Raw genomic sequence first — 17,773 nt, 5'->3', positions numbered from 1 at the left:
TAATATTTCTTCACAAAAATTATGACATCCTGGTACTAAGCAAAAAATCGAAGGCATTAATCCCTCCTACTAATATTTTCTATCATCCGTGCCCCGAATTATGACTCTCAAAATGTCATAATATATCATGGAGAAAAAAATATGATGAATATATATGGAAATAGAAATATGACACCCCTTCATAAAAATTATGACATCCGGTACTAAAAAAAAAACTGGGATATTAACCCCTTCTAAACAAAAAATCGAAGGCATTTTATGAATCGTTGTCATAAATTTTGTAAAAAATATTATGACATCCCTCTGAATTTTAAAATATTACATGAATATTGTATAATTTTAAAATATATTAACCTATAGTGTCATATTGTAATTTAAGATGCTAAAAACAAGGTATTACTGAATAAAAATATTTATTTAAAAATACTTCCTCAATAAATAATATATTTTTTAAAAAATGATAAAATATTCACCGTAGAATTTCTTTCGAAAGGGGAGTCTCTATCTAAAGAACGAAGCCAACTACGAAGATGATCTGGTCGAGTTACTTCGATTGTTCAAACAAAAAAATAAAAAAAATATTAATCATCGGAGTGAAGGGAAGATAAAAAAATATTTTGGGAGAGAAGTTGAAAGAAGAAAAAAAAAAAAAAATGCTGAACATCGAAGTAAAAGAAAAATGGAGCGGAGAGAAGATAAAAAAAGTTTCAATCAAATTTTTTTCTTCTTCTCTCTCAGCAGGCCGCTAAGCAATGAAGATAAAAATATTTTTTTATTATTTTAAAAAATTAAAATTAATGATGTTGTAGGTTATCAGGCTTCAATCTCTAAAAAAATAAGAACTATCCCATCAAGCCATATGAATGTTACGTGGATCGGTCAAACGATACGGTGCGTTCTACGTCAGAATTTCTACATCGGGGGCGGTGTTCAAAGAATTACTCCTCTGGACCAATTGCATAGGTGGAATTACAAGGATTAAGATTTTTTTTTCTCCATCATTTTTATACCACGAAGCTAAAAAGTACCAGCAATCATGTCGTCTAAATTTTAATTATATTTGATTTTCTGGTTTCATTTTTTTTTCTTATTTTGTTAACTAAATTGATACAACCGAAAATTAGAGGACTCCATTGCTGGTATGGTATCTCTAAATTTTATAGCTAAAAAATTTAAATTATTTTGGTGGGGCCTAGATTAATGCTAAAATAATTGCAAAAAAGCGAAGGGCCACCCCCGACAGTTTCAGAACTCGATAACGGCTCCCTAGAAGGTCCTGCGCTCACGCCACGTGGCATGTAATCACTCCTTCATTTCGAGCCAGTATCCGAGGTGGAGCTCCCCTTCGCCAACTACCTAAACTACCCTTGTGCCCCGAGCTGCCATGAGCCGACTAAATTACATATCTACCTCTCACCCTCCTCCCTCCAAATTTCCAACGGTGACGATCATTTGATCGGACGGTGGTGATTAAATACATCGCAGACCCGGCGGAGGGTATTATAGTCAATTCGGATCTACAGAGGCGAGGACGCGGTGGTCTTCCTATTGTTTTACAGTTTTACTAAGCTATAGGGGTAAATTGGTAATTGAGTCACTCCTCGACGGTTCCGCCGAAGACTTAAATGAGGGTTTATGCAGCGATGGGAATCGCAGAGAACCTTCGTCGTTGATGCGGATTGCTTCTTCTAGGGTTTCGACCAAATGCATGGGGAAGCTGCGATCTAGGGTTTGGGGCTTCGATTTCTGGAGCAATTTCCATCGAAGTTGACGTTGTTCGTTGCTTCCTGTTGTCGAATAGTGGAAAAGTCTCTGCTTGAGCTCTGATTCTTGTTGGGTTTCTTCCATTTCCGCTGTTTTTCGCATGTCTCTGCGAAATCCGTGGAATCTTGGGCTCATTTTTGGTATTCATCTTCTGAGGGTTCTATGTTCCTTTTAAGTGCAGGCGGTTAGAGGTTTTCGTTTTATGGTTTCATTCATTCAAGGGTTAGGTCACTTTATTTGCCTCTGGGATCTTGGGTTTCTCAGTTATGTTTCGTTTTGGGGGTTGTCTCATCTTTAAAATTCAGTGAATTTGGGTATCTTAGGGTGAACAATTGCGGAATTTTGGCCAGCTTCCAGTGTTCTTAGATTTATAGGTTTCTTTCCTTCTGATATTTAGTGTAATAGAAGCCTATATTTCTGGTATTTTATTAAAAACTCTGTGCCATTTGGTTGTTTTTCTGCTTCGAAGCTTCAATTTTTACCTCCCTTAAGCCCTGTTCTGTAATTAGGTTTCTCTTCCATTTCTGAACCGATTTCAGTGATTGGGGGATTTTTGGCGATGATTATTCTTGAGATATTTGATTCTTAGTGATTTGATTAGGTTTTTGCCCCTTTTTGTTGAGATGAACCCAGAAAATGGCACCTTTTCTAGGTGTGTAAGGCACCCGTCTCAGTTCTTCACTGGTTTCTGTTCACTATGCTTGGTTGAAAGGTTATCAAGTGTTGGTTCTGCGGAACAGAGCTTGAAACCTTCGGATGGTTCCCAGTGTGAAATTGTTGAGGTCTCCTTCGCCGTTCCTGGTGCTGATAAGAAGCCTAAGGAGGTCAGAGTAAGGAAGACTCTGCTATCTTTATTTCAGTTGGATGATGCTGACAGTATTGCTAGCAAGGAAAATCCATCAAAAGACCTGCTTGTGACAGAGAATTCAGGTGTTGGGAGTATCAGGTCTTCAGAACATGGGTATGAATGCAAAACTGGTGTTTCCGATGACGTGAATAGTTCTAAGAATGTTCAGGTTGAGGTGAGCTCTAGGGTTTCAGAGAACAATTCCGAGGCCACTGGCAATCTTAGTGATAATGCTGGATTTGGCAGGAAAGTCAAGTCCTTAGAAGATGGGAAATTGAAAGGCAAAGGCGTGCCATTTTGGTTGAATTTAATGCTGCCAAATAAGGGATTGAGATGGAGAAAGAGTAGCACATTCAAGAAGAACCAGCTGAATCACAGGAACTTGAGTGATGGAGTCGGGGATAAACAGCTGGATAGCAAGACTGACTTCCGGCATTCTTGTGACTGGAGGGTGTCTCATGATTCCAGCAAGACCTCATACTGGGAATTACCTAGACATTCATGGGATGGTTCAATGGTGAGCAAGGCACTAGCATGTTCATTTGCCTGCCTTGAAGAACGTGGAGATGGTTGTGGTAGGACAAAGAAAAGTTTACCTGAAGAAATTGTATGTTCAGACCATAAGCCAACTGCTGATAATTGTGTTATTAGCAAAACTGATAATGATAGAACATTATCATCACAAAGTAGTTTGGGAAGCCATTGCAAAGAGCAGAGTTGCAAAGAATCTAATTCAGATATCAAATTTTCGGATATCAGCAGAAAAAAATCCCACAGGTGGAGTAGAGTGTGGGATCGCAGTATGACAAGTCCTTTCAGGGATTTTGTAAAGAAGCGTGAACATGTGTTGGAGAGGTCTCTGTCTGAGTCCTGGCAAGGCCGGCAGGACAAGAGTATGGAAACTGCAGGATCTGTCGGTGGAGTACAGTATAATGGGAATGGCTTCAATTCTGTTAGAACAAGCCAGAGCATAAACCGAATTATAAATGCTGCTAATGGTGATCTTCATAATTCTAGACCTGATTGGCAAAAGAAGAGGGCATACGGGCTTGGTCGAAGCCGGAGTGTACATTACTCTTCCCCTGGGAACATAGATAATGGACTTCTTCGCTTTTATTTAACTCCTTTAAGAAGCAGCAGAACCGCAAGCAAGAGTAGGGCGAAAAATTCACATTCATTTGCCAGAGGCATCTTTGGGTTTTACTGAAAGCAACAGCACTATACCCAAAGGATGCTAAATTTACATGGTACACTTATTTTATGTGCAGTCCAAGTCCATTGCTCGCTGTGAAAAAGTGTTATGTGATGCTGAGTGCTCTTTATGACTCTGAAGATGGAAAAAGATGTGCCAGAGTCTGTGTAGCTTGGTTGCAGCATTTTGTGTAAGTACAACCATGCCGTTTTTCTTTTTCTTTTTTTTTTTTTCCAGATGTCGGCTAATGTACAGTATACAGGTCTGTATTAGGAATATTAGTGTAATCTATATTTGTTTCTTTGACCGATAATAATGAAATATTGCTATCAAATATAACTCTTTTGTTGCTAAATGTATCATAATTAGCTCCCTTAAAGTGAATGAAGCTGATCTACTTGAATGAGAGTTTGAAAGTTATTGGTGAATATCAGTTTTTTAATTTTGACAAATACACTTCTTTTTTCCCCCTTTTGCCACATAAGTTTAGATCAACTGCTTCTGATCCAACTTAGTGTTATGGAATATTGAAATAAATTAGGATACTATGTCTCACCTCATGAAAATTCAAGTAGCCTGAGATGTCAGCTCTCTGCCATTCTGTGCACCATGGCTGCTTTTATCAAATTGAAGAAAGAAAAGTTCTTAAAGTTCGGTTTGATAGCATTTATATTTGTATTTTGTTTCCCAAGAAAGCCTCTTTTTCATGGTTGAACCCAAATTATTGTCTTGATTTCTTTAATATTAATTGTGTTTCATACTTGTACTATGGCTCTATTTTTGCATCTCTTTTATCTTATTTCCAGGTTTTGGTACTCCTGGATTTCTCATGGCCAAATGACTATACCATTAGTATCACTGTACCAATCATACACTTCTTTGCTTCCCATATATAGGTGCTGGTCTAAATTTATGTTCTCGTTGTTCTCTCATCTATCTGCAGCTTTATTCTTTCTTGACCACCACCACTAGGTATCAATCTGTCTTTGTCATTTCTAATTTCTTAATTGATATTGATTGCAATAACTATGTTTTGTCCTCAGTAGCTGGAAAAAATGGGTGCTGCTTTCTATCTTGAGTGTTCTTCCCGAGACTTGCTTTTGATTTATTGTGATTCTCGATTCATCATGCTTCTTTACTGTGTTCATGTGACCACTCTACTACATAAGGCATATAAATTATATCCTTGTGTAAATGCGCAAGCCATATCCCCATACATCAAACATATACAAATGTACACATGCACGCATATAATAGGTGTCTATTTCATGTAACTCGAGGAGAGTGAATGTGATATAATAGTTTGATGTGGTGAAGTAAAATTTATTTTGTAGTCATAGTATGATTACCTTCATTGTATTTGCAGAGTTAGTTGTCATACAATTGTATGTGCATGCTTATGAGAACTTGGTTGTGGATGGAAGTGAACAATACCATTGCTCAATGAAGATTTATATGGGTGTCTCTTAGGACCAGGCCTTTTTTTTTTTTTTTTGAGGGGGGGTCAGTTTATAATGTTTAGTTTTTGAAAAATAGCAATGTGTTTTACTAGAAGACATCCAGGAATAATGCAGATACTAAGTTGGACCAGCAACTTAGGAATTGTGCAATCATGATGACAAATAATTTTTCCTATACATCGTTGAGTCATCATTCTCTTGCATAATGCACAGAGCTTGTGCTTGTTTCGATTAATCATACTCTTGATTATTTTGCTCTGGAACACTAGGCTTCTTTCTAGTGCTCTGTGTCCAGTCAATGGATAAAAAGAGACAAAGTGTTAAAGAGTGCATATATGGTATGCTGTGAGATAATGACAGCTCTGTAAGTTGAGGAAGCAGGATGAATTAAATTGGGAACATATTTTGAGGATGTAGATAGAGATATTCGAGCAATCTGATTTTGACAGGAATTTAATTCATAAACTAGACTTTTGATTGTGGGTAAAAGCAGCAGTATATTTCCAATTGTTGGTTGATGCATAAATATTATTCATATGTCTTCAAAGTTGACTTATGGCTGGAATGTGTCCAGTGTTATGTCCTCAAATGAAATAGCTCAAGGTCTTGAATGCGGAGAAAGTTCATGAATTATGCTTATCATGGTTAGTTTATATTGGACTTAGAATATGTTGACGGATCATATTTTGAAGTGAGTAATTTCTTGTGATATCGGTTATGCAAAATCGTTTTTGTTTTCTCCTGGCTTCTATTTTGGCTATATTCCATTGTTGATAGTCCTACCGATGGTTGTGTCCATGGTAGTGAGTAAAATAGAAATCTACTTAAAGCTGAAACAAGAACATTAACATGTTGCTCAGTGATAATACCATATGGAAGAAAAAGACAATGAAAAGTTAAACCAACCTTTACATTTAGATCTCCTTATTTGCATAGATTGAGCCTACTTATAGAAGTGACTGTGCCAAAAATAACTGTAGGTGTAATTTTTTTTGGCTCAAAATGGAACCCAAGCTAAGAGGATATATTGTTGTATAAGAAAATCCATTTCTTATTGCTTATTTGGTCTGTTTAAGAGATATGGTTGGTCCAACTTTTTTTAAAAAAAAGTTAGATGTTCCAACATATTTTAAATTCACCTGAGCCCATTTCAAGGTAAGCAAAATGTGACTGGATGAGCTCTATCAATTGCTATTCTCTAACCCATTGTTGTTTGGTTCAAAATTTCAGAGGATTTGAAGGTGCCATGTTAAAGGATGAGTGAGAGCATATGGCATGGTTTGAATATTCAATACTAAATATTGCAAACAAATTGATAACATAACAAAATCATTTTAATGCTAGGTTTGAAATATCAAATAGCATGTTTATATTTTGGATTGAAAACACCATATGGTGACCAACTCATTTCTTGTGAATTAATGAGATTTATTTGCAGTTATAGCAGACATCATCTTGTGAAATTCAGACATGTTAAATGGACCATGTAATACAAGCTCTCTATATACACATGCTGTTGTTGATAAACATATCCCATAAAACACACAAACCATATAAAATACTAAAAACAGTGATTATTCATCAATTAGGGAAAAATTTAATCTTATAAAATGTGTTACCAAAAAGCATGGGTGAAAAAATTATCATTATGCAACATTGCACGTCATATTATAATGATTAAAGCTTTGAATGAAGCAGTACCGCAATATCATACACATAAACACATGGATGTGTTGGTGTTGAAGTTATACTCCTCAAGATATTAATGTTTGTATTTCGTACCCTGTCATTACGTCAAGAACAGAGCACATCATATATTATACTTGGTATAATATTGGAGGAAGGGAGAAGACAAAAGGAAAAACACTTGAATAGATATATTGGCTCAACTAGAATTTTGAAAAATAATGAAAATTTTGAGTTACCAACTAACCAAAAGGAAACAAGCAGGATTTCAATAATCATGAGATAAATTTGCAAAATTTGAGTTCAGTGGGCATAAAGAAATCTCTTCTTGAGCTAACAGTCCCTACAAAGCCTGCGTGAGAAAATTAGATTAGGGTCAAAATTTAGTGACCCATGAAGTTTTGGATCAACTTGAATATAGTCTGATCTGAGTTGGTTAATTTTATGTAAGTGTCCAAAATTGATTTGGTTGGGGGGAGGAGGAGAGAGACATCTTTCCATGCCTCCTTGTCAAAAATATCTACTTGATAAACCACCATCTTTGGCTTTTCCTTGCTCCTCATACGATCCATGTAAGAGAGGCCTTATCTCGTATAAGACCAGAGTGGCACATTGAAAGAAAACTGGAAGTGGAAGAGAATCAAACTAGAAGCTAAAATTGAATCTAAAAGTCAACTAAAAGCTAGAACTTTTCCTGCAAAACTTTTGGCATCCAACCTCTAGTCTTCACAGGGCCTTGGTTGAGGAATTCTGGCAACCCAGTATCTTCTTTCTGAACCATAGCATCACACCATTGTTGAACGGCATCACACCACAAGAAATTGAGAAAACTAAAGGAAATGGCTTTATTAACTTCATTGATGAAAAAGGAGTACATAAATGTCCTATTTATAGTATTCTAGGTCTCATACATTGAAGGAATTCATGGGGGTCCCCAGTACTTGACTAAGACTCAATTAGCTAAGTTCTAACACAACTAGAACAATAAATCTCTCCTTAAGAGCATTCTAGAAGCAAATTTCTTCCAAATGTGACAATCACATCATCAGATGCCTTCAGATGACAGTAATGATGCCATCCAATCATCCTAGATCCAATTTGTGTCGGATACATACAAATTGTGAACTGACAATGAGGTAGTTCACCATCAGATGGTTCTGACAGTCTGTAGGATGTATTTATTCCATGGTTCTACCTATTTTGGGATCCTTCTAATGCCATGCTTTCCTCTATAGTTTCAGGAGCCTAATTGCACTGACACCACTTCAATAATTTGACCATATCCTTCATTTGAGCTTTGTTTGAGGCGATTCAAGTGGCATTTGAAAGGTAGCTTGATGCCAGATGTCATAGAAGTTGTTTCACTTTAGAATTCGAACTACGGTAACTTCAGTGATGTTGTTTTTGGGACTGGTGTGCAGTGGTCTATTCCATTAGCTGCATCTTGTGCCAATTTGTTCAAAATTCTGCATCCATTGGATACACTTGTAAGTCAAGTGCTACCTTGTACCTTTTTTTAAACTCATGATGGCCATCTGGAGTGTCTCACTGGGGTGTCTTCTTATGGAGATTTACCTTGTGTTTGTGTTGGAGATGCGTTACTTTGGGAGGTTTTGTGCAAGGATGACTAGCAGTTGTTTCTGGGTGCATCTTCAACCTGAGTCATCATAACCCTAATTTACCCACATTATCTCTTCATCCATCGCATGTGACTGCATTTGTAGTTTTTGCTTTTCTCTTGACATTTAACATTGCTCCTTCTACATTGACTTGACCATGACTGGTGTACCTTGATGGTTGCTTGAACCTTCAATGGCAAAGAAAGGAGGGAGGAGGCATAAGGTGGAGGGAGAGGGAAGAGTTGTGGGTAGGGCCATGCAAGGGACTGGTATTCTAGGAGATACAAAGAGAATGGGGGTGGATAGATGGGTAGTCTGATGCAATGCTTTGAAAACTAGGCCGAAAGGTGACTTGGTGCCCTAGCTGGTTCACTGGTCAAACTGGTTTGACCGGTAGGTCTGTTCGGTGACATCAGCATGACAATGTGCTGATGTCATAAATATTTTTTATTTTTAATATTATGAAAAATATTTAAAAAATCTAAAAAAAGAAAATTTCCAAAAAATTAGACAAAATTACCTCAAAAAAAAAAAAAACTTCATCTACACATGATGATCTCTTCGAAGACAATTTCATCTATCTAGCCAATAGCACTAGTGCATCCTGAAAGGATCAGAGCTTCTCCACTCAGCAACATCCTCTCCTAGGTCTCAATGCATCATCGCCTCCTCCAGCTCCGTGAAGCCTTTGGAAATCTCCAAATCTGTCCACTACAACTTCAACCACTCTCTCGTTAGGAGTAATTAGACGTTGTGACGCTCTCTTGATCTCAATGAGTACGGGGTCTACAAGATCGAGCACACATGGAGACCGCCCTCAAGGTTGTCGATGTGGCCAGCCAAACTGACAAGAAGAGGCAGAGGTGGTGCGCCATCATTGATCGGAATGATGATCAATCTGAGGAGAACCAGATGATGGATCTTGAGAGGCCAGAGATCTAGGGAGGGAGGGTAGGGCAGAGCAATGGAGATACACAGATGAGGAGAGAAGGATATGAACTGCGGGTTTTAAGAGAGATGGGAATGGTATTCAATGGCGTCCAAAGATGGACTGAACCATGTTCAATTTGGACTGGTATGTCCGATTCTGCTGGTTTTTGACAGTTTTATCCGCCCTCGAATCTCTAAACAACTCAGGCCGGAGACCTATCCGGTCCCTAGTCAATCAGTCAAATAGGCCGGTCCAATCCGAGTTTCAAAACATTGGTCTGATATAGGGTGAGGAACAAGAGGGGGTGGGAAGTTTGGTGAAGGGTTTTGTTTTAAAGATTAGGTGAACTTTTATTTCTTTTTTAAATATTTCTGCTTTCTTTTTTGAGTTTTGAATGTGCTATGTGGATTGATCTGGAGTCAATCTGAATTTATATAGGTCTGGTACAATTATGCATGTTCTTGATTTGATTAAGTCAAATTTAGGTTCTTTTTAAATGGTTGCTAACCTCACCTGAACCTAATTCAACCCAACTATGTTGCTGGTGGTGATTTTCCTAACTACAGCCACTTGGGAAAAAAAGATTGCACATAGAGCTTTGAATATGTGCATGCAAAACAATTTCAAGAGAATGTTATGGCAAAAACCCAGCGGCATGTAATAATTCATGTTCTTTTTCACTCAGTCCATGCTCCACTCCTGCAAGCTTAAACCATCTACCGTGGTCTCAATGAAGCATGCACTATCGAATAAATATGGTACCTTTAGATAATTTTTTTTGCATAAGCCTAATTTGCCACAACAATAACCATCAATTCCGATCTCAACTTTTAAGTCGGCTTTATGGACCCTCATTTGCCAACATTGTTATCCAGCGATATCTTTGATGTTATTTGTAGCTTTTGCATTTCTTTTCTCACAACCTCTGTCCATATTTCTGTAGGTTTTCTCTTCCTTTTTGTACCAAGTTGAGGACAAATTTAAGTACCTCTTCTAATTGGAGGCTCCCTATATCTTAATTTTACAATGCCTATGCCATTTAAATTGATTTTTGGTGCAAGCCTGTTGTAACTGCAAATATATTTGTTGTAGCATAACACATCCTGGCAATACTCCAGAATACATGTTATCAATGATTTCAATATATGTTTATGGATGCCTTTCCTTCTTAAAGCCCACTAGGTTATCTTTCTTGGCACTTATCCAGAGTTTTCTTCGAGTCCATGAAGATCATATATAGACTTTTTTGTTTTCTTTGTGTTTTCTATCAGTTAATAAAGTAAGATCATTTATATTGTTGACCTTTCAGGCATAAACTCAAATTGATTTTCCGAGATTGTTGTTATTTTTCTTAATCTGTGTTTCATTGCCCTTTCTCATAACTTCATTGTGTGAGTCACAAGTTTAATTCCCAAATAATTAGAGCAATTCTGTAATCACATGGCTTTTTGTTTGATTTCAAATCTTAGTAAATAAGTTAGAAATCCAAGCTAGCCCCATATGCTTCTTGATTATCCAAATTCCAAACCTTCATAAATATTTCATCTGGTCTTAATGCCTAGCTTAAATGACTCTGCGGTGTCTAGCTGCTTTAGTTGTGTCCATACATTATATGGTCATTTGTGCTCAAGCTATTTGAATGTCTACTTCAGTGTTCAAGTGATTTTTTAATGTGCTTGATCATTTGTTGTTCATCAAATGGTCAATCTAAAGAATTAGTGTATCCAATTTGTATGAAAGGGCATGAGCAGGCAACAATAATTTCAATGCTCAAGAAGGATCATTAGTGACTTTGTGATAGGATAATATGCAATGTGGTGTGGTACCTCCAAAGATGTGCCTCATCTTGTTTTGTCAACCATGACTGTTTGATAGTAAGGTGCAGCAATTTGCCTAAAATAACATGGATTCTTACAAGCATGGCAGACTCAAGTTGAAGTATGTGTCAGCTACAAGCTTGCCTTCTTGAAACTCTAGGATTTTTTATTCTTTTCTTCCAGGAAATGTGAAGTATTTTGGAGATGGCGCATTACTTACAAATTTGATATAATCAGAAGAGGTGCCACTGGGGGTTCGAACTGTTGCAATTAAGATTGAGCTGTGCCTTTTGTGGCATGAAGGTGCAGTGGAAGAAAAGAATGACATGAAGTTCTCAAGGATGGTGGAGCTTATACGGGGAACACATGGTGCAACAAGAGAAAGGAGGGGGGAAAAGATTCCTGGTTTCTATTTTGGGCCACAGTTGGCTTTGTTGATAGCCCAATACCCTACCAGAAATTATAATCCATATCTAGACTTCATAGGCATGCTGGGTCAAGATTGGGACCTCAAGCATCATCCTGTGGCTGAAATGGCTCAAGGTTATGGACTTCATAGAAGTTCTATTGCCAAAAGAACTCTGAGGTATTTTAAGAAAGAAATAGGCGATGTAGGATCCTGGTCAGCTGGCTATTCATTTTTGAAGTTGTTTTGGACAAAAATGTTAAATGTTTGGCTGTTTTCGAGTTTTTCTTCTCTTTTCACTGCTCTCTGCTTTTGTTATTCTATCATTTCTTCAGTATTCTCTGCTATTACTTCCTTTGGTGTTGTTGTACAGATCAGTTTAGAAAGGTCTGATAACTTTCTTGGTTAAAACCAGTCACATATCCCTCTTAAAAGAGCAATCAACCCTCTACTCACTTTAATTTCCATTCAGTCTCAAAGTAGACAGGATTGACGACATGGTTGAACGTATTGATTGGATTTATGATTGACGAGCATCCAAATCAGTTGAATTCTGGTATCTCTTCTAAGAAGTCTAAATCATCAAGATCAACTTTTTGGATTCTCATATCACCTGTCTTTTAATATATATTAGCACTGGAATTGAGTGATACTATCCATTTTACTTGATGCATGGATAAGAAACCACAATGAACTTGATCTTTTTTGTTTTTAAGTATTTCAAATATTGTAAACATGATCAACAATATGTATATTTTATTAAAAGGTGCTAAAAGGTCCATCATTGATTTTGTGTGAGATTTAAGGCTCCCAATCCTATCATGAAATACCAGCTCAACTCCCTCCCTTGCCAGCAGGAAAAAAGGGGTTGGTGCGGGCAGCAGGATAGAGAGGGTTAGTACTAAAACACATTTTTAATTGTCCCATCATTTAATAGTCTGTTTAAACAAGTATGAACTTTTTAACCATTGCCAAGCTGCATTGACAACTAAAATGGTGCTGTCCTAATTTAATCACCATGAATTGTAACTCAACATGTGCTCTTCTAACCCTAGCTATGATATTTGGTCAACCATCTAGTCCATAGTCTTCTGTCAAAATTTTCCACATTGACTACCTTTTAAGTATATCGTTTCCATTCTTTCTGGCCATTCTACCTCCTTTTTTCCCACTTATGAGACCAAATGGATATTGATCAAGCTCAATTCATGATCAAGTTTTGGTGGTACACTAGGAGAGTGTTTCTGACTTGTGGAGATTACCTACGATACATAACTTCTAATAACAAGAAAAATTTAATGATGCATCATTAAATCTTACTCAAAAGAAGATCTGTTCGCCATTTGTCAGAAATGGTGCTATTCAAGGACTTTCTTGAGATGCTTGGTGCATTTACAGTACCTGTCATCTGAAAATGAGCTCAGTATGAGCTGGTTTTATTTATACATTTTGGCCTAGCAAATGTCCATCAAATGGTTGTAAGTGAATGATAAGAAATCTGCTGTTTGGCTTGGGGATTGAAATAGGTCAGAACTAGTGCTTCCATAGACTTTAAATCCTTTTTTTTGTCCCATCCCCTTGACCATAGAGTAGCTTTCTAAAGCTACAATGTTGGGGAGAAGTGGTGGACAAGTCAACTCAAGATCCACTATCTTGGTACTGGATACCATATTGGTATCTTACCAATTCGGTATGATACAATCGGTATAGGTACGATACATATCCTATACCGAAATAACCCTCAAACCATGTTTCTCAATTTTTATCTTAGTACACCTCAATTTAGGTCGGTACATTTCAGATACGAATCGGTATGCACCTCAATATGGATCGGTAGGCTTTGGTATGGGCGGTACGGGATTTGTACTAATTTGAAGTGGGGTTTTGTACCAGTTTTCTCTCAATATGATATCTTACCTCTATATCGGGTGGTATAGGATGGTACAGTAGACCATGAGTCAACTTCTCAAGGAAAATGCTTGTTGAATGGGATCCGGTCATTGTTGACAAGGAAATGCTTCTAGAGGGTGCTGAGGAAAGGCTATTCACACACAATCCTTGTAACATGATGGTATTCTTAAATTGGATTATTTTTCTAGATCCATTGGCAGTGTTTAGCTTGGATAGATTACATTAGATGGATACAGTGACTGAATGGGATTTATTCAGTATGTGTTTTAGCAAGTCAAACATATATATTATGATGGTTTCTAAGATGATTACCTAGGTTTGTCCCTGAAACTTGTGGAAGCTGGAATAATCACTGTTTTTTCCTGCATTCTCATCTTCTGAATTTGTAGCTTTTTTTTTTTTTAATGAGAAATCTGTAGCTTATTTGACTAGAGACTTAAATGTGTTATATCATTCATGATGCACCAGCGCAGCTTTCTGTTTCTCATATATTATTATTTGCATGGCAAATCAAACATGTTTTATTTCATCTTTGTTTGAACTAATCACAAGTGTCAGTCATGTTTGTAAAGTTAGCAAGGCTTTGGAGTCTTCAGGATTTCTGTATCTTTATGATTTTTGAAATTATCTTGATTTTTTAAGATCCTCTCTGCATGGCTTTCAACATGTCATGTTGTCATTTAAATAATTTCATTGATTCTGCAACCAGCCAAACTATGTTGTAGAGGTTACTTTATTAAACATCACTTTATTGAAGATGGGGAGAACTAAAGAGTTGAAATTTTGATCATGAGGTATATGATTGCAGATCCACTAGATCTTGGTTGTGAAACGGAGCAAATGGTGAGCGCTTGGAGGAGATGATTTTTGCTTCAGTGCCGAAAGGCTTGAAGATGGTAGCAGAAGGTGGTTGTGTTCAGCATGAGATAATGTTGGGAAGGTGATTACCTAGGGGACTGTAAGCATCTCAGGGATAGCAAGAAAAAGGGATTATTCTTGACATTTGAGGCCTTCAAAGAAAGGACCAGAAGGGGGAAGAGGAAACACATGAGAGTCAAAATTTCCAATTAGAAAATAAAAGAAACATAAATCAACCTTGATAAGAGTAGGGTGGAATTGGAGGGCCAATTTGGTTTCTGGGGCCTCTAATCAATGCCTTATCCAAGTCAAGTTTGGTAAAAGTAATGGGTGCTGACTGAGGGGCTGTTGTCTAAAACTCAACTGTGTCAGTTCCAAGCACATGTTTACATTAGATGCAAAAAAAAATTCAGGGATGTGTGTGAGAAACTCTTTTGTTTTTTTTCAGTCATCCCTTAACATATAGATCCAGTGACACCCTCCCATTAAACTGCTATTCACCATCAATGGACTGTTATTTAGCAACTTCTGTCGGGCAGAAAAAGGGAGAACCATTGTTCTAATATTGAAATTATTTTATAGCCATGTTATGATGATTCCTATTATTCACCATAATCGGAGAAAAAAGGACAAATTAACAAAAGTGATGGTGTTCTCTGACTAACTTCCCTCTGCACTGGATAAAGTATTATTCTTTTAATTAAGATCAATTTATGCTATTTTAGATGGGAGAATACTATTATAACCGGCATGAGGTATATATGTGACACTAATCCTTTTATAATTTCTCATGTGGTCCGAATGGGAACCTTTAGGTATTTCCTGATACCAGAAATTATGTTATAAGTAGATCACTTGGCTGGCACAAAAGTTATCCATGGCAAAGGCTCAGCGGAATTTGGGATTAGGGCAGGACTTCGACCAAGATTATTGTCAGCTAATCTCACTAGTTGCCACCATCTACGAGGATGAGTATATTTCAATTCATTAGCTGCATATCAGTGGTATAAACTGTCTTGATTATAGAGGAATTAACAATTGTGCATGCTCAATAACATTCCTTCTTTATGATTGGATCTACGAAGCACTGGCATTGCCATGGGTCTGTGACTTTCAAGGTGGCTTAGGTCACAAAATCACCATCCTGTTCCCATCCCTTCCGACCTCATGGGTCCATTGCGTTGCTTGATAATGAAAGTGCAAATATCTACTAGTCCTATGGGGTATCAGGTTCCAATTCATAATAAAATTAACACCAACTTATTGTTCTGCCAGGGTAAAAGTGTGTCTTCTGATTCGCCTTTTAACCGTCCTCTGTCCCCAATAAGCCAAAAAAAAAACTGGTTATATGCCGTCAAAATGACCATCGGCAATTTATTCCGTTCTATTTAGTACCTGGCTCAGTTCAACCTTAGTGGTGCAGGTTTTATTCAATCCATTTTAAGGTGCATTTGATATGCAATCAAAATCCAAATAGGAGCCAGAATGGCTATTTTTACCACGTGTTTGGTTCATGATTGGAATCTGAATTAGAATAGTAGTTGAATACCAAGAGAGTAGGAATTAGATTTAAGGAATTAGGACATTTCAATCCTTCTCTGAAATCGGAATAAAAATAATTTTTTTTTTAAACAAATGATTAAAATAGGAGTCGGTCATTCTCATTCTATTTCAAAATCCAACCCCCTCTAATTAAACATGCTATTAGAGTCAGCAGTGGAGAGAGAGATTCATTTGTAAAGTTGAAGTGGATTCATGATGGATGCAAATAAGGATAGGATAATATCTGATCCAAACTCGACTTAATTATGCATCAACTTTAATATTAACAATGAGTATAATAGTAATGAAGAAGAAAACATCATGATTGATCATAAGGAAGATTAATCATGTGAAAAGCTACAAAATACATATTTAGTTGTATACTTTTTAGTGGATTGTGTAGTTTAAAAGTTATTTGATATAATAAAAATACTATTTTTATTTGTTGTTTATTGTTGAATATTTGATTTGTTGTGTTTTATATTTTGAATTTTTATTTTGTTCCAGTATATAAAATGATACTGTCATAACCTGATTCTTGCCATATGAATCTCAACATGGCCCAAAGAAAAAAAGAAATAAAAAAAAATAAAAGAAAAGAAAACAGAAGAACGAATACTTTCAAAGGAAGTCTTCTTTCTCGTCGAATTCAGTTAGGAATCGGACTCCTAAGGGCTATCAAAAACCCTTGGGAGTCTTCTATAAATCTCTCCCTCCCCCTCTTAAGCAAGCCACGATGAAGTCAGATCTTCCTCTCTCTTCTTTTTCCTTGGTTTCTCCTATTGAAGTTGTGGATATCCTCAGCATGCTCCCTGAAAATTGAAGGCGAAGACCCACTGGAATTAAGGTAAAAAGCCCTAGTCATTCTTCCTCTTTTCTTTCCGCTTCTTTTCATGTCTTTATGCATGACTGTCGGCTATCAAAATCATCAAAAAATCCACCAAAAGTGAAGCACTATTTTTTTATATTTTGATCGAGATTTCTTTCTTTTTTTCGACTACCACCATCGTCGCCCATAGTGCCGCACCCTCGAGTCGTGACATCCGACCTTTCTACTATCATTCCCAAAGATCTTGGCCGTCAATAAATGCCCAATGATCAAAAAAATGTAAGAGAATGGGTGGATCCTTTATTTTTGGGGTTTTATTTCCTTATTTTTGTTGGTCGGCTACTTACCGCTGGCCATCCCTTACTCCATCACTGTCGCCCACCTATTGTCACAGCCCGTCGCCAGTCTTTCAACTAAGAACCATTGCCCCTTCCATCTCTTGTTCGGCCGAAGGAAAGAAGAAAAGAAAAGGAAAGAAGAAGAAGAAAAGATAACAAAAGAAAAAGAAAAGAGAGAGAAAAGTTCTCTCTCTTATGTCTCTCTTTACTCTCTCTCTCTATCTAATCCTTAAATCCTAGTATGAACCTAAGATAATCTTTTGAAGAAATCCAAAATCGCTTTTATATCATATAGTAGGTCGGAACTCAGTTTAATCCTTGTCAGAAATTCATGGCATCTGATCACTATTAACTCTTATTGAGTCACTCTGACATGATCTGTGATAATCTTGATCATGGATATCTCTTTTGAAGGATACTTGGACTCTCTCTCTGCTTTTTTTCTCTTCATCCATTTTCTCTCTCTGAGAAGACATAAAAACTCCAGTATCGAACCATTTCTTTCTCTTCTAGAGACCCATGTTTATCTCGACAAGATCCTGAATCGATTTGGTGCGTAGATGGTCTATCAGA

The 17,773-nt window shown here is 37.0% G+C and overlaps 1 protein-coding gene across 3 annotated transcripts; it reads left to right on the top strand.

Moving 5' to 3' along the window:
* The first annotated feature begins 1,638 nt into the window (after positions 1-1,638).
* LOC105053590 (uncharacterized) lies at positions 1,639-15,087 on the top strand. 3 transcript variants are annotated; one of them, XM_073245850.1, is made up of 3 exons: positions 1,639-3,993; positions 4,610-4,775; positions 14,442-15,087. In XM_073245850.1, the coding sequence occupies exon 1, from the start codon at positions 2,388-2,390 to the stop codon at positions 3,816-3,818; it is 1,431 nt and encodes a 476-aa protein (XP_073101951.1). In that variant the 5' UTR covers positions 1,639-2,387; the 3' UTR covers positions 3,819-3,993; positions 4,610-4,775; positions 14,442-15,087. The 3 variants fall into 3 exon arrangements, with proteins under 3 accessions (XP_073101951.1, XP_010933120.1, XP_073101952.1); XM_010934818.3 differs by lacking the exon at positions 4,610-4,775; XM_073245851.1 differs by lacking the exons at positions 4,610-4,775; positions 14,442-15,087 and adding an exon at positions 11,500-11,516.
* The last annotated feature ends 2,686 nt before the right edge of the window (positions 15,088-17,773 follow it).

This window comes from Elaeis guineensis, chromosome 11 (genome assembly GCF_000442705.2).
Source record: "Elaeis guineensis isolate ETL-2024a chromosome 11, EG11, whole genome shotgun sequence".
In the NCBI taxonomy this organism is placed as follows: domain Eukaryota; kingdom Viridiplantae; phylum Streptophyta; class Magnoliopsida; order Arecales; family Arecaceae; genus Elaeis; species Elaeis guineensis.
The sequence above is the reverse complement of the archived record's forward strand: the minus strand, read 5'-3'. Positions and strand labels throughout refer to the sequence as shown.

What these genes read in the sequence shown, in the direction of transcription:
- LOC105053590 (XM_010934818.3), top strand. Translation starts at nt 2,388, where the DNA reads ATGAACCCAGAAAATGGCACCTTTTCTAGGTGTGTAAGGCACCCGTCT.